At 55.6% G+C, this 23582-nt stretch overlaps 1 protein-coding gene across 3 annotated transcripts in view; it reads right to left on the minus strand.

Annotated features, from left to right (window-relative positions):
- Positions 1-23582, minus strand: part of MYH9 (myosin heavy chain 9) — an 87056-nt gene that overhangs the window by 4692 nt on the left and 58782 nt on the right. For 2 of the 3 annotated variants that reach the window (XM_016161683.2, XM_036237436.1), the window contains exons 14-35: positions 22433-22606; positions 20323-20437; positions 17851-18044; positions 17387-17508; positions 16441-16510; positions 15752-15912; positions 14801-14909; positions 13661-13792; positions 13034-13240; positions 12423-12560; positions 11411-11534; positions 9427-9598; positions 8392-8604; positions 7849-7993; positions 6335-6541; positions 6041-6145; positions 5591-5743; positions 4258-4506; positions 2379-2591; positions 2046-2258; positions 1573-1734; positions 429-557 (exon numbers count right to left, since the gene is read on the minus strand). In XM_016161683.2, the coding sequence (XP_016017169.1) occupies positions 429-557; positions 1573-1734; positions 2046-2258; positions 2379-2591; positions 4258-4506; positions 5591-5743; positions 6041-6145; positions 6335-6541; positions 7849-7993; positions 8392-8604; positions 9427-9598; positions 11411-11534; positions 12423-12560; positions 13034-13240; positions 13661-13792; positions 14801-14909; positions 15752-15912; positions 16441-16510; positions 17387-17508; positions 17851-18044; positions 20323-20437; positions 22433-22606 (3507 nt within the window). Of the gene's footprint in view, positions 1-428; positions 558-1350; positions 1399-1572; positions 1735-2045; positions 2259-2378; positions 2592-4257; positions 4507-5590; positions 5744-6040; positions 6146-6334; positions 6542-7848; positions 7994-8391; positions 8605-9426; positions 9599-11410; positions 11535-12422; positions 12561-13033; positions 13241-13660; positions 13793-14800; positions 14910-15751; positions 15913-16440; positions 16511-17386; positions 17509-17850; positions 18045-20322; positions 20438-22432; positions 22607-23582 lie in introns of those variants that run through there. The other variant, XM_036237437.1, reaches the window with a different exon arrangement.

The following is a 23582-nucleotide window of genomic DNA, read 5'->3' on the forward strand; positions in this document are numbered from 1 at the left end:
ACACTGCGGAGGACCGCCTGGATCGGGGGGACGCTCCCATTCCCATGTGTGCCTCACGTGCGACAGGCACGCCGGCCAAGGGGATGCTCAGTGTAAGAGGGAGCGCCTGGGAGGGACCCCGACTCGCCAGGGGGCAGTTCACAGCAGGAGGTGGTAATTACCACAAAGCCTCATTTCATGCCAGGGAGCCGGCCCCAAATGGTGACAATTTAATTCACACACTGGTTTTAATCACACCAGGGAGCCTTGCTCCTTAATGAAACCCTGCAGGGAATTCTTTCATGAAGAACCACCCCAACTCATTCCTGGACCTGGGCTACTTCGTTTTCAGCCCTGTTCCCGCGTCCCAGCCGGCCTGGCGGAGGCCCTCGGCTGCCACCTGCTGGCCAGAGGGTGGTGACCCTGAGTGCCCCCTGGCCCCGGCCCACCTCCTGCAGCTGGATCATCTCGGCCTCCATGCTCTTCAGCTTCTTCTCATTCTCCTTGGCCTGTGCCAGGATCTCCTCGCGAGAGGCCCGCGTGTCGTCCAGCTCACGCATGTAGTCCTTCATCTGGGCCTGGGGGCGGGAAGGACACACTTGGCACCACCACCCCAGGAGCCACCAGGTCCCTCCCACCCTCACAGGGACAGCCGCCAGCAGGAACCTGTGGCTGCTTTCCACCCCGACGCCATAGTTGACCAGCTTAACTAAAAAGGGAAAATAGTGATTAAAGACGAAAACGTCTCTTTATGCCACGCCACTGTACACTGCCGGGTGTGCATGGAGCCACGCTGTGCGCTGTGTGCACGGTCCACAGCGCCCCGCTGGCCTGACGTGGCGCCCCAGCTCCCAGGGCCGGGGGCTCTGCCGGGTCGGCCCGACTGCCGGGCAGGAGTGCATCTCCTCTCATTCTCCTGTGACTTGTTTTAACTCTAAAGGTTTTCTTCTTTTTGAGGAGAGTCCCATATTGGGATTCCTCATGTCAAAAGGTGGGACTCTTGTTGGGCTCAGCCAGATGGACCGGGCAAACCACCACTGACCATGGGACCTGGCTCTTTGACTTGCCAACCACAGATGCCTAAATTTACTCTTGTTGCCACTAGTTTGCTGGGTACGATGTGACATCTCAGAGCTGCTTAAACTGTTATTCTTTAATTATCAGTGAGGTGAAAACTTCCCAAGTTAAGTGTCCCTGCTCCTCTGAACCATCAGCTCCGACTCTCCACCATCATCCGAGGCTGGACCAGCTCAGTACATAGGTCACGCCAGGTTTATTCTGGAAATCTGTCCTAAGTTACTACCTTCCCTAACCTTGCTGAGTAGCTAGGTGTAGACTTATCTGTTTATTGTACTCAAAGGCACTGACCTTTCTGCAAGTTTGTTTTTAGACTACTTGTTCCCCACTCATCCTCTGGGCCTCTCAGTCTCCACCTGCGAGACCCCACCGGGCTAAGGGCACCCAAGACATTCCTCAGAGAGGGGAAGGCGCGGCTCCCAGCATTTGCCAGCCACCCCACCAGCGTCCCAGCCCCACGCTGAGCCCAGCGTCACTGTGTGCGGCCAGGTCCGGTTTGGTCTGGCCCGGCCTCACCTGCAGCTTCCGCAGCTGTTTGATGGCTTCGTCTCGGTTCTTGTTGGCCGAGTCGATGTGGGCCTCCAGGTCCTTCAGGTCCATCTCCAGCTTCTTCCGAGCGGCCACTGCCATTGAGCGCTGCTTCCTCTCATCCTCCAGCTCTGCCTCCATCTCCCGCACCTGGGGGAGACGCCCACAGCTCGGAAGGCTAGACCCATATAGACCCTGCTCCAGTCCTGTGGGATCCATGGGTCCTTCAGGGGCCAATGAGAAGTTCCAACCGTAAAAACCCTAATAGAGTCACCAACTCCCAGGACAGAAGACTGGAAGGCAAGGATGTGGAAGGAATAGTCAAGGAGGCTTCTACGATCCCAGGAGAGAAAAGAGAGAAAGGAAGCCTGCTGGAAATCAGGGGGCCCTGCCTGCCTCTGCCCACACAGAGCTGGCCCTGTCCTGCAGGTGGGGGATGGGAGCGGGAGGGCCATACGCACCTGTCGGACCAGCTGCTTCTTCTTCTCCTCACTCTGCTCATCCCGGCCCTGAAGGTCCCGCTCGAACTGGGCCTTCATGGCCTGCAGGTTCACCTCCAGCCGCAGCTTGGCATCCTCAGTGGCCTGCAGCTCATCCTCCAGCTCCTCGAGCTGGGTCTTCATCTCCTCCACCTGCTGCTCCAGGGCCCGCTTGGACTTCTCCAGCTCATGCACCTGTCACCACAGGAAGCCGAGTCAGGAGTAGAGGGATGCGAGGTCCCCAAGGTCGTGGCCTTGGTGTCTGCACACGCACTAAGCTCTGTGCTGTCACCTGCCCCACCCCCCGGTACTCACACTCTTGCCCACGTCGTCCTTGGAGCTCATGAGGTCCTCCATCTCGGTGCGGAACTGCTTGTTGACCCGCTCCAGCTCCGCCTTCTGCTCCGTGGCCTCCTCCAGGGCCCGGGCCAGCGACAGCGCCTTGGTCTCCTTCTCGCGGGCCTCTGCCTCAGCCCGGTCACGCTCCTCCGCGTACTTGGCAGAGATGCTCTTCTCCTCAGCCAGGAGCTAGGGAAGAGGTGGGCACCATGAAGCTCGAGTGACGGCCTCCAGTCCAGAAAGAGCGCAGAGCCTGCTGCCCTCAGGCAGGCGGAGCATCCTGACCCGGACGCCCTGAGGAGCGAGCCCCGGGGCTGGGTCTAAGGGGAGGAGGATCGAGAAGCGCAAGCGCAAGCGCAAGGCGGCTGCCCGGGGGAACCTGGCCGGTTCCAAGGGTGACGTGCACTACCCGGCGTGTCTTTGTAACTAGATGACGGCAGAGGCCACCTGTGCCACGGGCTCTAACCCATTTCCCGTCTGTGCCGAGGACGCTCGCCGGCGGCGCTTGTGGCTGCGGCGTCTCCCCTGACATAATTCACGGGTTACAGACCTGACATCGCCCCCAAAGCCTGCCACAAAATACCTCGCTTTTATTCTTTTTTTGCATCTCTAGTATATCGATAGTCTTTGGAAACTAACGACATCATTCTCTTTATAGCGTTTATGTTCTTAGTAACAGCCGTTCCATTTCCAAAATTCGATTGCTGAAAATGTCAAATCCTAGATGTTCTACTGTGTGTTGTTCCGTGCTTTGAAATTTACCACGGGACAAAGAATTAAATACTAATCATCATGTACATTTCTGTTACATTAGGATTAGAGACGACTTCTGTTTAGAAATAACTCCAAGAACAATTTTTATATTTTCACACTGAACACCAGTCAGATTTGCTTCATCCTCAAAGACTGTGTTTATGTAAAATTAAATTAACGTTGGCAGCGAGCTACACTGCTTTTTCTAAATGGGAAATGAGTCTTTCATTTTTATCACTTAATAATAATTCTGTATGACACGCAGCACCTCTTCCCTGAGGACCCACAGGAAATGTTTCACCCGCACAGCCTGGCAAGGCTTTGGTCCTAACCGAGCGGCTGGAGTTTACCTTGAACGCAGTGTGACTCCGGCTGCCTGGAAGCGCGAAGCCCATCTGTGCCCCGTGCAACACCCCCGGTACCCATTCTCTGCACGCGCCCACCCTCACCAGGTCTTATTTTCCCACCTTTCTACTCCCTTTGCTCCAATCACCCACTTATGCCATGGACCTATTTCTTAAAGTTCCTGACAGTAAATGCGTTAGACTTCACAGGCTGTAGCGATGTAGTAACTACTCGACTCTGCTCTGACAGCACGAAAGCAGCCGGAGACAACAGCAAAGGACCGAGTGTGGCCAGCCCGACACGCCTTCACGCACGGACAGGCTGCGGGCGGCAGGGGACAGGTGTGCTGAACCCGGGTTTATTCTATTCTATTTTTCTATCCCCGCCCACCGTCTACGCCTCTGTAAGCTGCCCCAGATCTTTTAGAATAAAGAGGTACAAACACATGAATAAAAATTCTAAATGACAGTAAAATCGGTTCATTATAGAAAATGTGAAAACTATAAGAAGCAAGAAGGGGGAAAGTCGCTCCTACACCAATCACGCGAAGATGCCCTACTGTGAGCGCTCGCCCGCCAGGCCCAGGCCCCTCCACAAGCTGGCACTGAGCGAGGCCTCTCAGGCACCTTCCCGGTCACGGCCGCCTCCGAGCGAGGTCACGATGGGATCCCAGGCTCGCTCCTATACGTGGCCCTGGCTTGAGGCTGTGGTGTTTGCAAAAGAGAGGAAATGAGGAGACCAGGCTGACGGCACGCACCTGGTCGAACTTCTTCTGCTTCTTCTCCAGGTTGGAGACACTCTGCCGCTGGTGGTCCAGATCCACGAGCAGGTCATCCAGCTCCTGCTGCAGGCGCGTCTTGGTCTTCTCCAGCTTGTCGTAGGCGGCCACCTTCTCCTCAAAGCGCTGGCTCAGCCCCTCCAGGTCCTTCTGGAGCTTCCTCTTGGCTTCCTCGGCGGTCTCCAGGCACCCCACACCATCCTCCATCTTCTTCTTCATGTCAATCACCTGGGCAGGAGCAAAGAGTAAGTACCCAAGATGGTACCTGCTCGGGTAACACACCTGTGCCTGGGACAGCTGGGAGGACCCGGCCCGCTACCCTATGAATAGAAGGCCAGGGAGCCAACCCCATCATGGAGCTTGCCCTCTTCCACCAGAGAGAGAAAAATGGAGTTTCTGCAGAGGGTGCCTGCCCAGTGCACGGAGCCCAGGGGAAGGCTGGCGCCGCAGGCCGGCTCCAGAGGGCCTCTCCATCGTGGCCCAGACCGGGCCTCTCATTAACGAAGACCGAGGCCCGGAGCGGGAAGCATCCTCCAGTCACCTGGCTCCGGGCAGCAGGACCGGTGCCCTCTGGGGAGCCCGTCTGCTGGAGGCGGGACCACAGGCACATGCGTCCCGGTGCCTGGGCATGTGCTGCCACCACGCGCATACCGGCGACCCCCGCCCAGACCGCGGAGTGCACAGTGAGCCCGTCCCGAGCTGGGGCAGATCCTCTGGCCTGGAGCACTCGAGTCCCGGGACAGAATCTAGCACAGGGCTCTTGGTCTGTTTTTGGCCACGGATCCTCTGACAGCCTAGAGCAGACCACGGGCTCCTTCTCATAACAACGTTTAGATGAGCACCAAGTAAAACACACAGGAGTACCAAAAAAGCCAGTGTAGAGAAACTGCCAGGTATTTTTTAAAACTGCAGTTCGGTAACCCACGTGCTTCTTCAGCAGCACTTGGAGTAGCAGCCCCCGCAAGCACGAGGAGCACAGTGACGTGCCCCAAGCCCTGCCATGGCTCGGACATGGTGCCCAGCGGTTTCTAGTGAATGAGGCCACAGTCACTGTGACGGCCATGGCTTGCAGCTGACATTCACAAGGAGATGCTAGATGTTAGTTAGAGACTGGTGAAGATGAAGATGTCTCTCCTCCCTCCAAGTTCACAGATCCCTAACTCCTCCCCGGCTAAGAGCCCTGGGAAAGCCCAGCGGGCAGGGCTGTGCCTCCGGTGTCCAGGCAGGTGCCTCCCCAGCCTGCAGACTCCCACCAGTTTCCCTGAGCCACCTGGGAAGCCCGGGGCGTCTCGTAAGGAAGCCAGCACCGAACCTGGGCGTGGAGGGTGGCCATCTGCTTCTCCAGGTTCCGCTTGGCCTCCTCCTCCTCCTCTAGCTGCTCCTTGAAGGAATTCTTCTCGTCCTCCATCTGCTTCAGCTTGGTGCTCAGGCTCAGCTTCTGCCGGTTCTCCTCCTGCAGCAGCTCCTACTCCAAGGAGAAAAGAGGTGCAGGGCTCAGGAGGTGCAGCGCAGACCCTCGCGGTTCCCACGCCCTTGGCAGGAGGGAGGAGCTGGTCCCGCTGATTTGGGGGACAGCTGGTAAAGACCTAGTGGTGAGCCAGCAGGACCCGGAGACCCCATGGACATAGGGGGAGGATGGACATCAGAGAAACTCTGGGACAGAAGACCGGAGGTCTGGCAGGTGATCCCGTGTGGGCACAGGGTCCTCGCGGGAAAGGACCAGCTGCAGGGACCTGCCGGTGGGACCCAATGCCACCCTTACCTGCGTGTCCTGCAGCTGGGACTCCAGAGTGGAGAAGTCCTTGGTGAGCTTGCTGGACTTGCTGTCAGACTGGGTGAGAAGACCTGTCACATTGTCCAGCTCGACCTGTGCAAGGAGGGGAGACACGAAGGCCATGAACGCATCGTGACCACTCTGGCCCCACCTGGGCGCTTCAGGTCGCTTAGGAGCCACTTTGAAGCAAGAAAGAGAGCGGAAGCCGCGGAGATCTGGGCCAAGGCCGAGGAGCTGCAGAAGGGACCACTGTGCAGGCCTGGGTCCCCGTGGAGGTCTCACCTGAAGCTTGGTGACCTTGTCGGCCAGCTCCGTGCGCACTCGCTCTCCCTCGTTGAACTTCACCTGCAGCTCCTGGAGCTGGGCCTCCACTTTCTTCCGCTTGTGCTCGGAGTCCCCTTTGCCCTGCAGCAGGACCTTCACCTCGTTGGCCAGCTCCCCTCGCTCACTCTCCAGGGTCTGCTTGGCCTTCTCAAGGTTGGCTTTTACCTGGTAGAGAAGGAAGCCAAGGTGTGAAGAGGGGCACCTATTTCCTGACACGAGGCTGGTCTTCCAAGCATTGTCGGAAGAACCGCTGGCTCCAGATCCAGGCACTGGATCTGTAGCAGAAACGATTTGGGCAGGTTTAGGGTATGGTGTGCCAGCAAGGGCCCCGGACTCAGAAGGCTCGTGCCCGGCCTGTACTCATCACTAGACTGGTACGTGACACTCAGAGGTGTCCTCACTCCTGAGGGCCTTGGCTTCCCTACCTCTAAAACAGTCCCTGCCCAGCCTCCCTCACGGGCAGAGGAAATGTTCAAGTGTAAAACATCATTGCTGACATTTTGATTTTAGAATGAGGATAGAATGAGGAAAATGATAATTGTTCATAGTCAGACATCCACTAAAGCCTCTTTGAAATTCGATGTCCAAAAAAATAATGCAATGTTCTACTAAAAAAGTACAGCTTACAGAATAAAGGGGACGATCCCATTCTAGTCTGCACGAGCTCATCTCAGGGGCATGAGCAAGTACAAGGGTAAACTACACCCTGCGTAAATGCAGACATGTGGGTAAAAACAGCTAAAGGACAAAGGAAGGCTTCGACCTGCACAGAACTGGGTGGAAGTTTAAAGGAGACAGGTGGAAAGGCTTGTTTCTAAAATATTTTACAGGTTGCCATGTGGAAGAGGCCTTTGACCTCTCAGGCTGCCAACAAGAGTGGCTGGGAGCTGGGAGCCACAGGGGGCAGGCCATGTCCTGGTGAGGAACTGCCCAGCCATCAGCTGCCTGGCCAACAAACCAGCTGGGATTAACAGCCTCAGAATTTTCCCAAGAAGACTCCAGCTGACCACCTGTGGGGGTGTTCTAGAGGGAACCCAGGCTTTAGAAAAGTGACCCTAAGGCCCTCTGAAACTCGGTTTCAGGGTCATTCCAATTCCTTGAAGCCTTCTGGTCTGGCAGGTTGGCAAACAGAATAATGATAATACATACACTTGAACAACTTACTGAGCCCTTAGTATCTAAGCACTTTGCATGTCATGAACTTCAACTCTAACATGAACATATAAGGTAGATCTATCATTAGCATCCGTTATAGAGGGGGAAACTGAGGCACAGAGGTACCTATCTGGCCGTGTCACACATCCACTAAGGGCTGGAGCTGGACTCTGACCCCGGCAATCTGGCACTGAAACCGCTCTGCTCAGCAGGACCTGCCCGGAGCGCCAGCTGGTCTCCAGAAGGGCACCGCCCCTGAAAGCAGCACCGTCCCCATCCGAAGCCACAGAGCCGGTCCCCGGGGGAAGCCCACGCACCCGCTTTGTCTGCTCCAGCTGCTCAGCCAGCTCCTCCACGGCCTGTGAGTGCTTCTGTCTCATCTCCTGGATCTGGGCCTCATGGGTCTTGGCCTCTTCCTCGAGGGTCTTCTTCAGGATGTTCACTTCCTGTTCGCGTTTGGACCTGGAGAGAAATACCCTCAGAACGGAGGCCAGGGACCCTGGGGTGATGCTGCCCCTGGGGCTCTCCCCTGGCTGCAGAGAGGCGAGTTAGGTGCACTGGCCGCCCCAGGCAGCTTTTCTGCCCATGTGCATCCCGCCTCAGCTATCCTTCCTATAGCCCAAGCTCAAAGACACACTTTGTAAAGGCTTCTGTAGTCTTTCAGCCTTAGCCCACCCTATCCCACCCAAAGTTCAAACCCAGTCCTTGGCAGAGAGAAGATGCTGAGGAACCTTCAGCTTCCAGGCTCTCTGGTACATAATAAAGCCACAGTGTGTGTGCACAGGCCTGGGATCCACACTTTCAAGGCCACGGCCTCCTTCTCCCTGTCTGTGACTTGGCCAGCTGGCCCCATGACACACCTGAGCTCCTGCTGGGCAGCCGTAGAATCCAAGGTGTCCTCCAACTCTGTTTTCAGAGCCTCCAGCTCTTCCCCGAGATCCCGTTTCTGCTTCTCAGCTTTATTCCTAGAAGCGCGTTCAGACTCCAGGTCTTCCTGGAGTTCAGAGATCTGAGACTCCAGCTCGCGGATCTTCTTCAGGGCCATGTTCTTCTGGGCAGCTTCCTCCTCCACTCTGCCAAAGAAACCAACAACATCAGGATGAAGCCATTTCACCTTCAAGAAGCAGAGTGTGCATAAAGGTAGAGAGGTGCCACTTCTGGCAGTCACAGCCACGGCCCTCGGGAGCTTCCCTCCCCCAAATTAACATCCGAGGCATACGGAATATTTAAGGGCTATACCGCTTTGAGGACTGGAAAACCTCAGACAGGAATCGTTTCATTTTCCAAATTAAAATTCAGTGCTTTAAACATTAAAAAGAAGTTCTGATGTTAAATGAACAAAAAGAAAATAGAATGTTATGGTCCAAGAAGACTGCAACAAAATAAAAACACAATGTTCCATAAATTTTGCGTGATCACAATGTATCAATGTAGGTTCGTTGGTTACAACAAATGTACCATCTGGTGCAAGATGTGACAGTGTGGGGACGCTGTGTTTGAAGAGAAGGAGATCTATTGGAATTCCCCATACTGTGTGCTCAATTTTGCTGTGAGCCAAAACTGCTCTAAGAAATAAAGTCTATCAAAATAAAAAAAAAAAAAAAAAAAAAAAAAAGGTAGCCAATAAATTTAAAAAGAAAGGGAAAAAAAATAAAAGGATTGCTGTGGTTGGGTGTTACTATGGATGACTTTTGAGGGATTACAAACAAACGAATGACAAAAAGCCTTAGACTGTGCTTTTAGTGGACAGGAAATGCTTTGCTGTGAAATGGCTTCCAGGACAACAGCAAAGCAAATGCTCACAGCTCACTGATGCACCAGGAACCATGGCAGGAAGCAGCGCAAGGGCTGGCACCGGCCACCTGGTAGCAGGCCGACTGATGCCTGCACCTCACCTGGCCAGGGCAGCCTGGAGCTCCTCCTCTTTCTTGGCCAGCTGCATCTTGAGCTCAGCGATCTGAGCCTGGAGCTCAGCGATCTGGTCGTTGAGGTCCGTGGAGTCTCCCTCCAGCTTCCGGCGAGTCTTCTCCAGCTCCTGACGCTGTTTCTCCTCTCTTCGGAGGCGCTCTGAGAGGGAAGGACAGGGAGAAGCTGACGGAGCCCTCAGCGGTCATAGACTCTGCTGCCTTTCTTTTTAATTCTTACATAAATACTGCATATTTACTATAAAATATACATGAAGTTTAAAGGATCGCAGTACGCAGACACTTGTGCCAACTCCTGGATGAAGGAAAAGAGCATCGCCGTGAGCTGCCAGGTCCTGTCTCTCCACCCCCGCCCGGCCCCCTCCCTGCCAGGGCAGCCGCGCTCCTGAAGCTTGTGTCTCTAATCCCCTTGGTTTGCATCGAAGGCTATACTACGTCTGTCTCCCTAAAAAACATGTTTAGTTTTGCGTGACCCTGAACTTATACGGAGTTGGTATAGCAGGGTCGGGGTCCGATGGGCTTCACGGTTCCTGTCATGATGTCGCTTAGGTGATCCCCTTACCCTAAGACAACCCACTTCATCAGGCTGTGGTGAGGCTGAAGCGAACGGCATCTCGAAGCACCCAGGACAGAGCCTGGCCCACCGCAAGCGAGCGCTCAGCAAGGGCTGTAGGCTGATGCTCTTTGTCTTGCCTTTGTTGCCCGATGTTACGATCTTCAGATTTGTAAGTTAAGTGTCACTGCGATTGATCCCTTTGGACTTCTGTCTAGTAGTCCACTGTGTGACTACACCGCCACTGGTCTTCCGCTCTACCATGGACGGGCATTTGGGCTGTGTCCTCGTGAACAGGGCTGCCGCGAGCGAGCGCACTGGGTCGTGGGTGCACTGGGCAATGCCAGACCCCCAAGGCCGTCTACGAATTTACGCTCCCAAGAGCAGTGTGTGTTCTAATGGTTCTACATCTTTGTTAGCACGTGTGCCACTCCAGTGGGCACGCCACTCCTAGACCCCGTGGGTGATGGAGGCCTTCGGACTGGGCCGGGGTTGGGGAGCGAGGCTGTGGGAAGAGATCGCTGTCGGGTCCTCCTTGCCCTTGACAATCTGGCTCACCCCATCCCACGCAAACGTGAGGGGCCCCCAAAGCCATGAAACCAGCCAGGAAACCCCTCCCCTCCTCGCCCCCTCACAGTCAGCCTGCATGGTTTCACCCCAAAGTCCATTGGGCAGCGACACCTGCCCTGGACACGGTGGGGTCCCCGTGCTCTGCAGCAGGTGCAGTGGCTTCTGGCATGAGCTCAGAGCTCTGCGATTTCTCCCATCCCTGGTTCACCCACTCCTCTCAGGGGGCCAGGGTGAGGGGTCCACAGACAGCCACAGACCTGTGCATCTGCCCTGTACACCTCACCATCATGGATCCCCAGGGCACAGGGAGACAAAGACATGATCTGTCACCCTGTCCCAAGTCAAGCGATGACCTCTCACAATATCGGTCTAGCATTTTACAATACGCAGCTGAGTGTCACATGCACTATATAGTTTAGTCCTCACAAATGCCCTTTCATTGCGTCCTCTTAGACGTAAGAGATATTAAAGTTCGCGGAATGAAGTTATAGGCATAAGATGACAAGCTAGTAAATGGCAAAGCTGGGAGTCAACCTAGAACAGCTTAGGAAGTCTCAAAAGCTTGAGAAGTGCACAGTGCATGACAAGGGACAAAAACCAGGGCGTTACTCTGAACGTCCTTCACTTGGGGGAACTCAGCCCCGGTGCCTGGCGGCCGTACTCTCACAGGGACCAGACGCTGAACCCCAGCTTTTGAGGGCAGTGGCTGGCTGCTCCAGGCCCCGGGCCTCGCCCACGCAGTGAACATGAGACCTGCCTGGCGCTCCCGCCCCTGCGTGGTGGGGGCCTCAGACTCCGAAGTCAGACGGATCCTGCCCGTCATGCTCTTACCCTCCAGGTCGGTGATCATGGCCTCGTGCTTGTTCTTGAGCTTCGCGAGGCTCTTTGATTTCTCCTCCTCTTCTGTAAGGTTGGTGGTGAACTCGGCTATTCTGTCTTCCAACAGCTTCTTCTCCTAGGGGTGGTGGGGGGAGAGGGTGGGTAAGAGCTTATCAAAGGGGTCACACTTTGAAAGGTCACTAGCTCACAACATAGCTGGATAAGCTTCCCTTAGGTATACATGTGGGTACCAGAGCCCCCTGGGCCTGTTACCCCTGTGGGCTCAGGTAAGAAAGGCTCCAGGTGGCAGGTAGTGTCGGTGACAATTCAGACGCAACGGCATCACCTTCTCCATGCCCTGGGCTTATCCACCAAGTGGGCTGTGACCTCCCACTCCTCACATCCCCCAAAGTGCCCCAGGACACTCTCGTCATTTCTGCATCATGTGGCCACCATTGGAGTCCTAATCTCAGCAGGGTCCCCCCACGACGGCGACCACAAGGTCACCATAATAAACACATGCCATCGCTCAGCATGAGCATCTCGCTCCCCGAGTTACAGGCCTGGGCCGGCGTCCTACACTCCGACCTCCACCTGCCCCAGGACGGAGGACAGCACTTGGACACTGTCCTTCCCCCTCCTCTGACACTGTTGCCAGCTGCCAGGGACCCGACACGGCTCTCAGAAGAAACAGCCACCACCTGGGAGACAGCTGAAGGACAGGCACCTCAACACCAAGCCGCCCAGGTGTCCGAAACCCCACCGGTGACTGACGCACAATGCCACACAGACAGTTCAGCTGCACCAAGCCTCGGGTCTCAAAAGCTTGTGAAGAGCTTTCCTGAGGAAACCTCTCCCTTGGGCCCCACTCAGTTATGAGAAACAGCCCTTCGGCTATGACCCTGGCACCAGAGGCCACAGGGACACGCAAGAACCACTACCAGGCAGAAGCCACGGTGCGGCCGTGAGCCCGGGGCCCGGCTCACTCGCCGCAGCCCACGCCTCCGCAGGCCGGGGGGCCCACCTTGGCCAGTTTGGAGTTCTGGTCTTCCAAGATGATTTGGTCTTCCTCCAGTTTCTTCAGTTTGGCCTCGGTGGTCACCTTCTCCAGCTGCAGCTTCTGGCGGGCGCCCTCCTCCTCCTCCAGCTGCTCCTCCAGTTCCTACCACAGAGACGGGGAGACTGTGAGCAGCGCAGGCCCCACAAGCCCAGTGGTCTGGCTGAGCCGTGGCCTACCCCCTGCTTGTGTGGTTACATGTTTAAGACTGCAGTATGGAGACAAGAACCCTGGTCCAATCATGTGGTCACTCGTTCTGAGGCGCTTCCTGTCAGTGACGACTGGGCAGAGAGCAGAGTTGATCTTCCTCAGACCAGTGGAGCAGGACTGAGGTGGGAAATTAAATCGGCTTTGATGCTCGACTGGGCAGTGCGCGCGGAGATGAGACGCACAGGTGAGAAACGACCGTGCCAAAGAGAAAAGCTCTCGAAGGCTGCCCCGCGTGGACAAAGGGGTCAGGAGCTGGCCTGCCGTGGCGCTGCCGCTTCTGTGTTCTCTCCGGCTCCGTCACTGCTCCTCACCACGCCCCGTCCCCTCCGCCCCACGTCTGGTGTCCAGAGCGGAGGAAGGTGGGTTACCTGGATGTTCTGCTGCATTTTCTTCTTCTCTGCCTGCAGGTGCTGGCAGCGCTCCTCCTCTTCCTCCACCCTGGCCTCGAGGTCATGGCAAATCTCTTCCAGCTCCTGCTTCTTGGCAGTCAGGCGGGCCCGGAGCTCCTCGGCCTCGGCGCACAGTTCTGTTTCTGCCTGGAGCTGCTCCTGAAGCTGCAACTTCTCCGCCATGAGCTGCAAAGAACACGTGGAAAATGCAAGCTCCTTACCACCTCTTCAAGCCACTCCAGAACACAGGTTCCCTAGCTCCGGCTTCCGGAGGGGAGAGGTCCACGCTGACAAGAGCAATTTCCAAATCGAGATGCATAAGCTCCCAGGCACTTTCTAAACATCGTGTCCTTTATCCTTTATCACAACTCTGTGAGCTGCACGCCAAGAGCCCTAGGAACGGGCTCAGAGAGGTTAAGTGCTGGAGCTGGGCCTTGCAGCCAACAATCATGAGCTTTCCATCCTATCCCATCGCATAACCCCAAAGTAAGTCTATGGAGAGATTAACCATTTTTCTACAGTAAAACATCTCCCTAGACTCCAGATATACCTTGCCTATGGATGGCTGGCAGGTGGCAGCACTACCTGGGCGGAGTCCGCACTCACCTGGGACTGGAGCGTCTCCATCTCTGTGAGCCTGTTCTCGGCAGCCAGCTGCTTCTCTCGGACTTTGACCAGCTCCTCCTCCTTGGCCATCATCTCCTCCTCCTGCCGGCTCACCTGCAGTAGCGGCTTGACCTAGGGGAAGAGATGGAGGCACATGCTCAGCTAAAGATGTGTGTCCTGGTTGGCAGACACGAGGCTTTCCCCTCGCCTGTGGAAACGTGAGCTCATGAAAGTGAGGGGTAAACGAGGCATGCTGTGGGGTGCAAACGTGGACAATCTTTCTGGAAATCAATTTGGTGCTGTGTGCCACAGGCTTCTAACCCACTCACGACATTTCAGAGAAACTACCCCTCCACGTGAAGATGTTCACGACAGCACTGTTTATTACAGAGACAAATTAGGAATCAGACAAAGACCCATTACTGGAAAAATAGCCAGATACATTATGAAATGTCTCCAGGGAATGGTATGCTGACTTTTTAAAAAATGATGCTCATGAAAGAATTTTAAACGGGAAATGCAAAATACAAGTGTGTTTATACAAGTGAGAGCTCAGTTACGTAAGAATGTGTATGGTTTACATAGCAGAAACTCAAAAGGAGTAAAAAAAGACAGGAATAAATATTGAAACATCTATTCAATACTGATGTTGGCTCAGAGTTGACGGGGTCACGGGTGAATTTTTATCTTCTTTATGCTTTTTGTTAGCCTAGCTTTTCACAATTACCACATATTATTTATTCTAAACAAAAGCGGATGAAACAAGTTCAATAATAAAAGGATTTTTAAAGGCCAGGGAGGACCCGTGTGCAGATTCTGACTGCCTGTGGCACGTGGGGCTGTGGCAGGCCGGGCCTTTACACCTGGCAGCTGCTCTCTGAGCCACGCTAGCCCAGCCTGACACTAGGCCGTGACCACCCACACGGGTCAAATGCCATAGCTCATGCGCCTCTAGACTCATACAGGGCGGGACAATTCCAGGTTCATGCTGCTGGGCATGTAGGAGGCAAAGTGCCCTCCTGGGGACACGAGCTCCACACAGAGCCAGCGTGCGGCCTCCTCGTCTCCTCTGCCACAATGGAAGCTGGCAGGGAACCGGCTGGGCAGTGGCAAGGGAGGGAGGGCCCTTCCAGGACCTACCTTGGTGAAGAGCCGCCACCACTGCCAGTTCCGCAGCTTCAGGTAGGCGGCGCAGTTCCTCTGCAGGACCTTCATGGCTGTCAGCTGCTGCTGCCGCTTGGCAAAGGCCCTGGGGGAGAGGTACACGGTCAGCGCCTCAGGGCCGGGGGACAGCAGACCTAACCCGTCAGTCCTGACTCCCTCCGGAAGCTTTCCCAGAGGGCCGACTCCTGCCTGGGGCCCCTCAAGACAGAAATGTAGAAAAAGAGGCTGGCACTGGGGTCGAGTCCGATGGGTGACCTTTCATAGGGCGGTCAGGACCTAGGCTGCCAGACCACCTTCCTTTGCTAAGGAGCAAGTGAGTTCATGGGTAAAAGTGCCTTGTGCACTAACTACAGAGCCAGGCCAAGCGTGATCACTGGTCATCTGGTCAATCTACTGACTGCAGCTTCCCACCACCACGCCACCCACTAGTGGGGCTCCAAGGCCCTAGCGCTCAGAGCTCAGGATGGAACGTACATCCCCAAGCACAGACATCGAGGCTCAGGGGACTACCATGCAGCTGTCTCACCACTGTCCTGCAGCAGGTGAGCCCCTGACTACCTAAGAAGCTGCATGGGACTCAAGGACAGCTTCCTCCGCCCAGGGAACCTGGGGTACTGTAGGGACAGCCATGCTCTGGACGTCATCCCACATGAAAGACACAGCTAGAAATATCAGTGAGGATGAGCTTTCAGGGCAGGTAAATCCAAACACAGCCACCTGTCTGCCTGGTCACTTTAAATGTCAGGCAGATGTCCAGGAAGCGGGGTGGGGCGGCGTGAGCCACGAGGGCCTCTCTTGGACAGACACCTGACTGGCATCGGGGTGACCAAGGCCACAGATTCCTAAGTGCCCTTCGGCGGCAGGAGAGCTCAGAGGGACTGGAGCCCAGGGCAGGCTGGGCAGAGACTGGTGTCTGCGAGAACTCACTTTCGGGCCAGGTAGCCCCTGCAGCAGGCCTGGAACCCGATGATGACGTCGGTGATCTTCAGGTCGCGCTCCTCCTCCAGGTGGGCCAGTACGCCGGCCCGGAAGAAGACTTTGCTCTGGCCGATGCGGTACAGATTGCTGTCAAGCTCCAAGGCTTTAATCTAGATGGGGGAGAGTCGGCCGTTGACTATGCACCACCCTGGAGCCCTCGAACAAGGCCAAGAGCCTGCCTCAGCCAGGGGGGTGGGCGAGAGACAGGGTGGGCCCGTCAAGCACTGCCCTAGGGGTGGGGGGCAGCGACAGGAGAGGTGCAGGAGCACGAATTCCCGCAGCTCCGAGCTGGATGCTCTGGGCCTGGTGCCCTCCAGGCCACACCAGGTGCGAATATCAGAGACACGGGCAGGACAGCGTGAGAATGTGGCCCGGGAGGAAAGGACCGTCTCACACCAGAGCCCCGCCACACCACAGCTCTAGTCTCCACTCTGCTCCCACGCGCCATCTCTGCCTGTCCGGGGGCCAAGGAGGCTGCCGCTCGGGGTACACGGCAGACTCGGAATGGGGCGACGGCAGGCCAGACAACCAAGCACGGCGTCGGCTGATCCACAGGGCGCCTGTCCCGCCAGACCAGCCCTGGACAGGCGGGCGTGCCCCAGCCAAAGGTCCTCCCAGCCAGAGGGAGCTCAGCTCACCATGAGCACGCATGCCTGCTTCCCGTCCATGAAGCCCTTAGGGATGGAGTTTGGTGTCAGGATCTCATATCTGAGGGAAAGAAAGAAGCCGATCAGTTCACCCCCAGCTTCAATCCCGCGTGGCCTGGAACATTAGTGAGAGAGGGCCCCCCACTACAGTGTAGCGGACGTGGAATTCCTTTCATTAAGTCTAAGAAAAGAAGACATTTCACAAGTCCCATTCTGCTCATTCCTTAGGCTGAATGGCACAAGGAAGACTTGGTGTTTTCTAGGAAGTGAATGGAAACTCACAGTGGACCACTTCACTCACTCAGGGGTGAGCTCCAGGCTGGGCTTCCTAATGGCTAATGGCCCAGTATCAGCGTGTGTAACCCCAGACGGCCACTCATCTCTTCCCTGAGACAACGCGGAAACTGCTAATAAACGGGACGGTCCAGGAAACAGAGGCCTGGGTCACGACTGCACTGGCACTAAACAGTCGTTCGGCAAACAGGAGAGTGTCACTAACGTCCCTCTCTGCACATGTGGCAAGAAGCGGCAGATTTCACCGCAGTAATAAAAGTTCGATTGAACCTCAGAGCCAATGAGCCACGTGGAAGTGTCATGAAGTAACGAACAAGAACCCAAGCGGGGAGACGCTGCAGTGTCCTGCAGCTTCCATTCCATAAGGTCCTCACAACTCAGTCCCCGGCTGACCTTTGTGAATTTCTTCTCATAGCTACTCTAACCACGGCAAATGGCATCGGGCCCCGCAGTCGCGAGGCATGAAAGCCAACAAGATCACTTCCATATCAGTAATAAAAGTGGGGGGAACCCCCCTCACAGGGGGAAGAGCAGAGAAAGGACGTGTGAAGAGCCGGCCAGACCTCAGCCCTACATGGCCGAGGAAACGGCTCCCTCGCCGGAGGCCCCTGTGCCAGGAGAGGGGGGCTGCGGGCCCGCTCACCTCTGCCGGAACTCCTGGAAGACCACGCGGTTGGGGAAGCCCTGGCGGCAGATGCGGATGCCCTCGAGAACCCCATTGCAGCGCAGCTGGTCCAGCACCAGGTGGGGGTCCAGTTTGCCAGCCTAGGGACGAAAACACATGCGCGTGGTCTTGCTTCCACGCCTGGGAATTCAGGGACAGAAGCAGGGTGGGCCCCTCTGGACTCAACAGGGCAGAAGTCCCCAGGAGCCACTGCTGCCCACAGGCTCTGAGAGCCATTACACGGTGCAGGTCCAGGGGAGGCTACGAGACAGCGTAACCCAGGGGAAAGGTGGTCTGTGCACACAGCCTGAGGCCTGGGGATGCCTCGAGCCAGCCTGCAGGAGGGCTCATCACTGAGGGCGCTGAGTGCGGCAGGGACGGAACCGCTGCTGGGGACAGACGCCGGCTGAACGCCCACACGTGTGCCCTGCCCACGCCCGCACCTTCTTCTCGTGGTTAGGGATGATGCAGCGGACGAAGTTGGGGTTGGTGTTCCTCAGCGTGGCCATCAGCTTGGCCAGCTGCTCCTTGTAGAGCTGCCCCACGGTGCGGAACATGCCCTTCCGCGTCTTGAAGGCCCCGGGCAACGCCGTCTCAGACATGCCGGCCACCTGGTCCAGGCCGATGATGCGGTCCACTGCAGAAACCACGCAAAAGCACATTAATACCTGGCTGTCCCAGTGGGGCAGGAACGAGACAGACATCTGGACAGAAAAGGACGTGAGACTATGGAACAGCAGACCATTTCTGCTTGGAATCCACACAGCCATCTCCAAACCTTGAGCACGCTTGACCTTGTGAGTAGGAAGCAGGAAAGGCGGGAGACGGCAAAGCCGCTAAGGCTGGTCTAGCGGCCTGTGAGCCATGTTCACATCGCCTACCTTCAGCCCACCTTACGTGCTCCTAGGCCCAAAGAGACACAATAAAGCTACTAATGTATTCTGGAACAGCGAGCCTAGCTATCCCACCAGGCTGGCTCTGAGGTGTGAACACCTGACTTACAGAACCATTAAAAAAAAACAACCTTGCTATCCTGAATTCACACTGCCCTTTACCTAAGATTAGGCACAAGGCTAGGAGTCAGAGGGCGGGACCATTAAAGCTACTCTGCCATCGTGTACGGGACTCTGATGATTTCCTCTCCATGGAGGAAGCAGAGCTCTCTAAGCCAGGGACCCAGAGCAGTGCGTGGTGGTGTCAAAAGTGGAGTGTTCCAAAGAATGACTATGGACACTGAATACTACAGAGTCTCCAGAGTCTGAGGATTCCTCACGCTCTGCCTCTAGCTCACCGGTCTTTATCATCCGAAGCAGTGGTCCCCAACCTTTTTGGCACCAGAGACTGGTGGCTCCTATGAGAATCTAATGCCTGCTGATCTGAGGTGGAGCTGAGGCGGTGATGCTGGCGCTGGGGAGAGGCTGCAGATACAGATAAAGCCTCGTTTGCTTGCCCACTACTCACCTCCTGCTGATTCTCAACTGGCCACAGACCAGTATCAGTTCACGATCTGGGGGCTGGGGACCCCTGACTTCAAGCAACCCCCTCCCAGAAGATGCCTTTGTCACTGTGGCTCATGCGCAGAGCAATGAAATGAACTGCTTCCTCCAAGGTGAAAACTAAACGACACTCAAAAGCGGCAAGCGACTGGAGATCAGTTTTAAGCGAGAGCCAGTATTAAATTTGAAGCCTTCCATTGCTGGATGCAAAAGTTCAGAATCCGGTGACAGTTTGTTTCCTCTGCCTTTGTGGCCAGATCTCGATTATTTATTGGAAAGACAGCAGAAAGGACAGACGCTGAAGACGAGAGCAGGAATGAGGACGGACCCAGTTAACCCATTAGAATGAGAGGCATTTCTGACCTTCTGCGCCCAGGGCCCATTTTACTGGCCAGCAAAAGTTTTCTGGGAGTGGGCGGCTTGTCAAAGTCACCCGGCCTGCCTGGACGAAAGTCGAAAATGCCCCATGACGACTGGTCACTTTGCGTGAGCCTGCCCTGCCCCCTGGAGGCCCAAGTCGCAAGGAGCAGGGGCTTGCTTGGGGCTTGGTGAACGAACGCACAAATGCCATGTTAGCATGCAGGTGCGCATGCACACGACAGCGTGCACATCCCCTACGCCTTGTGCTGACACACCCGCGGCCACTGCAGCAGTGAGACGCGGCCTTCACGGGGTGGCACTCTGAAGACAACATGGGTTTTTAAGATCTAAAGTCCCCAAATATCCAAACATAGCCCTGATTTGCCTGGTTTTCTGCTGGAGGCTGTGATGGGTCCGGTGGGGAAGAGCCAGCCCACAGCCCGGGGCGGACCAGGGAAGGGGCGCTCAGGCAGGAAGAGCCAACAGCAAGAACAACTCAGCAGAAGCATTTGCCACACAGCCCTGGATGCACCACACACAAGGGACGCCACTCTGGGTGGCCAGTCACCTGGTTCTAGGTGGAGAATGGGAAAGCGTTGATAGAAATAGGCTCTCTGAGTGTTCTGCATCTCTGCAACAGAGAGGTTAAAGCAAAACCCAGGCAGAGGAGAGGAGAAACCGAAAGGAATAGAGAAAAGCACAACTCCAAAGCCACCAGCCTATCGAGGAGAGGCAGGAGCACAGTGAGAGGCGTGGGGCCAGGCTGTGGGCCACCTCAGACTGCCCACGAGTGGAAAGCACGCGGCTTGTCTGCAGCCGGCAAGGCCTGGAGAAGCGCTCTGCCTCGAGAGGAAGTGGCTGCACAGCACACTCAAGGACACTCAGGGCAGCCTCGCCCTTTCTCGTTGACGAGAGATGTCATGGGAGCTACAGCAAACGGAAACCCCCGATCTGTGTCAGGTGGAGACAGGCCCCTTGCTCTGGGGCTCGGTGGCTGCGAAGGTGGGGAGGGGCCCGGCCGCAGCCACAGGGAGGTGGGGCAGAGGGCAAAGGGCGTACCATCCTTCCACAGCTCCGAGACGAACTTGTCGGAGGACTGGTGCAGAAGCGTAGCGATGTTGTCGTTCAGGGGGTCCATGTTCTTCATCAGCCACTCGTCGGCTTTGTAATCCACCTGCAAGAACCAGAGTCCCAAATCGCACACTGCTCTGGCGACACAAGTGCTCACAGCCTCCTAGAGGGCAAGCTGAGCCCATGTGCGGGAAAAGATAAGGACGCGAACAGCCCTTGACCCAGAGCTTCCGTCCCTAAGCAGGAAACGATGAGGGACAAGGCCAACGAGCAGCACCAAGACGCTTCGAGGTGTTATGTGCACGGCAGAATTTAAAAACCATGCGAACGCCCAGCCAACTGGGGACTGGCCACGAAAATTATGTTGCAGCTGCACAATAGAATATTAGGTTTTTTTTTTTTTTTTTTTTTAGGCAATAGGAACATCAAGAAAAACATCCCGGAAGGCATATGCTAAAATATCATTTTTCTTCTTAATAATGGGACAAGTGATTTTTTCTTTGTCGTTTCAGGTTATCCAAGTTTTCCCTAATAAACGTGTATTATTCTTATCTTTTTAAAAATATGTTCTAAATGACATGACTAATACATTATATTTTTATTACAAAGATGCCAGACAATATAAACATAGCAGTGGGCCACACTGGCCTTTCTCTATGTAACCCGCACCACGTCCAAGACATAACTGCTGTTCTCTGGCCGGTGGTCCTCACGAGCCCTGCTGACAATGACAACATGTGTGACATTGGCTTCTTTTTTCCTAGGAGCGAGTTACCTCCTAGGAGAAGACAAAGCCTCAGAGCCGGGGTCTTGGCCACCTGGGCCCGGCCAGCGTGCTTGTCCTTTTAGCTGCTGCGGCGCAGCGCAGGTGTGTATGGGCGTGGCCAGTGTCATCATCCTCCCTCTCACGGGTCCTGGGTGTGGCCCGTTTTGTACATTACAAACACTGTAATAAAAGCGTCCGGTGAGGTCTCTGTGCTTGTGCATTTCTAGCAAAGGAGCACGTGGAGATGCAGGCTCAGCAGGCATCACCTTAGGTAATTACAGAAACTGTTTTTTTAATGTGTAGTCTACAGTCAAGAGTTGCTTTGGCAGCACTAGCAAGCAGAGGAACTAAGCAGAAGAGGTGGGCAGTATGGGGACCACAAGCAGAAGCAGCAGGTGTGGACCACGTATGGCTTGGGAGTAGCACTGTGAACGGTCGTAGCTCTCCTTGAGGCTCATCACCGACAAGGAGCCTGGGCCCAGCCTAGCTAACTACACGTTGTATCGTAATCAACTGTTAATTCTTCGTTCAAGAGCACCTTGCTGAGAAAACCAGCTTTAGTCTACGTATGGACCTCTACAAACACAGGCTCCCCGTGTTCAGTTAGGTGTTAAGCCCTGGTATCAAGCAAACTAAAAGGTGTGTGCCAGTCAGGTGCGGGGGCAGTTCTGCCACTTGCTGGCTGGGTGGCCTTAGCAATAACAAAGCTATCACTTACAATGCTGCCACCCTTCTCACCCGCCTCCACAACCCCCCACCGCCGTAACACCTATTTGGTGATGCCTGGAGACATCCCTGGTTGTCAAACTAGGGAGCGTGCTACTGGTGTCCCGTGTGTAGAAGCCAGGGATGTTGCTAAACATCCTACAACGCACGTGATAGCCCCCGACAATAAAGACTGATGCGGCCCACAACGATGGTGGTGCGGAGGCTGAGACCCTGCCCTAGAGCACTGACCTGTGCCCAGCGCTGGGCTTCAAAGGCTCGTTTACTACAAGTGACCCTGTACAGTGCCGGTCACCACCAGTTTCCAGATGAGGAGATCAAGGCTCAGAGATTAAGTAACTAGAGAACACAAACGTTATAGCTGCCTGCGTACTTTAGAGGATTGCTACAAACGCTTAACACCATATAACGAGACGGTGCTTTGCAAGGTGGGAGAGTTGCGTAAATGCCGATTCCTGCCACCAGGCGCATCATTAGATGAGTGACTGGTCCAGAACACTGCACTTCTGTGCCCGGCCCTGTGGCTGCTTGGCTCATAGCCTGAGAATCGTGTCCACCTCTCCCAAGCGGGCCCCGCTGACACCTTCCTGTGTGTGCACGCCTCACCTTGCCAGCGTAGTGGATGATGCAGAAATCGGCTTTGTCCTTCAGCTGCTTGGGCTTCTGGAACTTCGGGTGGGTGCCCTGCTCCTGCACCACCTTCTCCACGAAGCTCTTGTCCGTGGCTTTGGGGAACCAGCACTCCTCGTCCAGCAGGGCCAGGATGCCAGGGGGGCCTGCCTGGGGGGAGCACAGCGGCTCATGTGAGCGTGACCTGGGAGGGCCACGCCACACCCACCCTCACGAGAAGCCAAAGCCTGGTTTTCAGAGCCCCGAGAATCTCACCAGAGCGGCACTTCCCCCATGGAGGAAAAAGGGGGAGCACTACTGGAAGTACCCAGTTTAAGAGATCTAGTTTTTAAAAAGAAGCTCCTGGGGTCCAGGCTGCAGCCATCACGCCCTAACCCAATGATCCGTCTCATGGGTTCTCTGACATCACTGCTCTGGGAATCCCCAGGTGGGCTTGCTGGTCACGTAGACCCGACTCACATGGCCAGAGGCTGCCCTCAACACGCAGCCCTGGCCCTGGAGTCCCTCTGTGACACCGTCCCATACGCTCTGTGTCTGCTCAGCTATGGCGTGAGACGTGACAAGAAAGAGAAAGTGCGGCAGGGCCCCAGAGCCTCCGAATAACACGGAGTTTGTAAGGCAAGAGCGCAGACTCGGACCCCGTGGAGACTGGCTGACGAGGCTCGAGGCCCCATGGGCTCCTCCTGTTCATTGGAAAACTCAACCGATTAAAACAAACTCCTCACAAAAGCAATCTGCTCCATGTTAGGGTTATGGCGTTTCAACCCCTCCCTCCAGAATAACACTTTCAAAGAGCACAAACTTCTTCCTCGGCCTCCTAAACCAATCAGCCCTTCAGTGTCGCGCTGGTGCCCACGTGATCAAACAGCCCAGGGTTCCGGGAAAGCGTGAAGTCAATGCATTTAACTCTAATCAAGAGGCAGAAACAGAAACAGCTCAGGCTCCAAAAGAGCATAGGCTCCAAACCTACGGCACAGACAGGTGACCCACACGGCACCTAGCAACAGCTTTCGGTATGAACCGATGGAAAAAAGAGAAGGGCTTGTGGGCCCCCACCATCCACCGATAGCCAGCCAGCGCCATGGGACAGATGCCCAGGTGCCACGTTAGTCCTGCGAGGACAGAC

Source organism: Rousettus aegyptiacus, unplaced genomic scaffold (assembly GCF_014176215.1).
Source record: "Rousettus aegyptiacus isolate mRouAeg1 unplaced genomic scaffold, mRouAeg1.p scaffold_m13_p_2, whole genome shotgun sequence".
Taxonomy (NCBI): domain Eukaryota; kingdom Metazoa; phylum Chordata; class Mammalia; order Chiroptera; family Pteropodidae; genus Rousettus; species Rousettus aegyptiacus.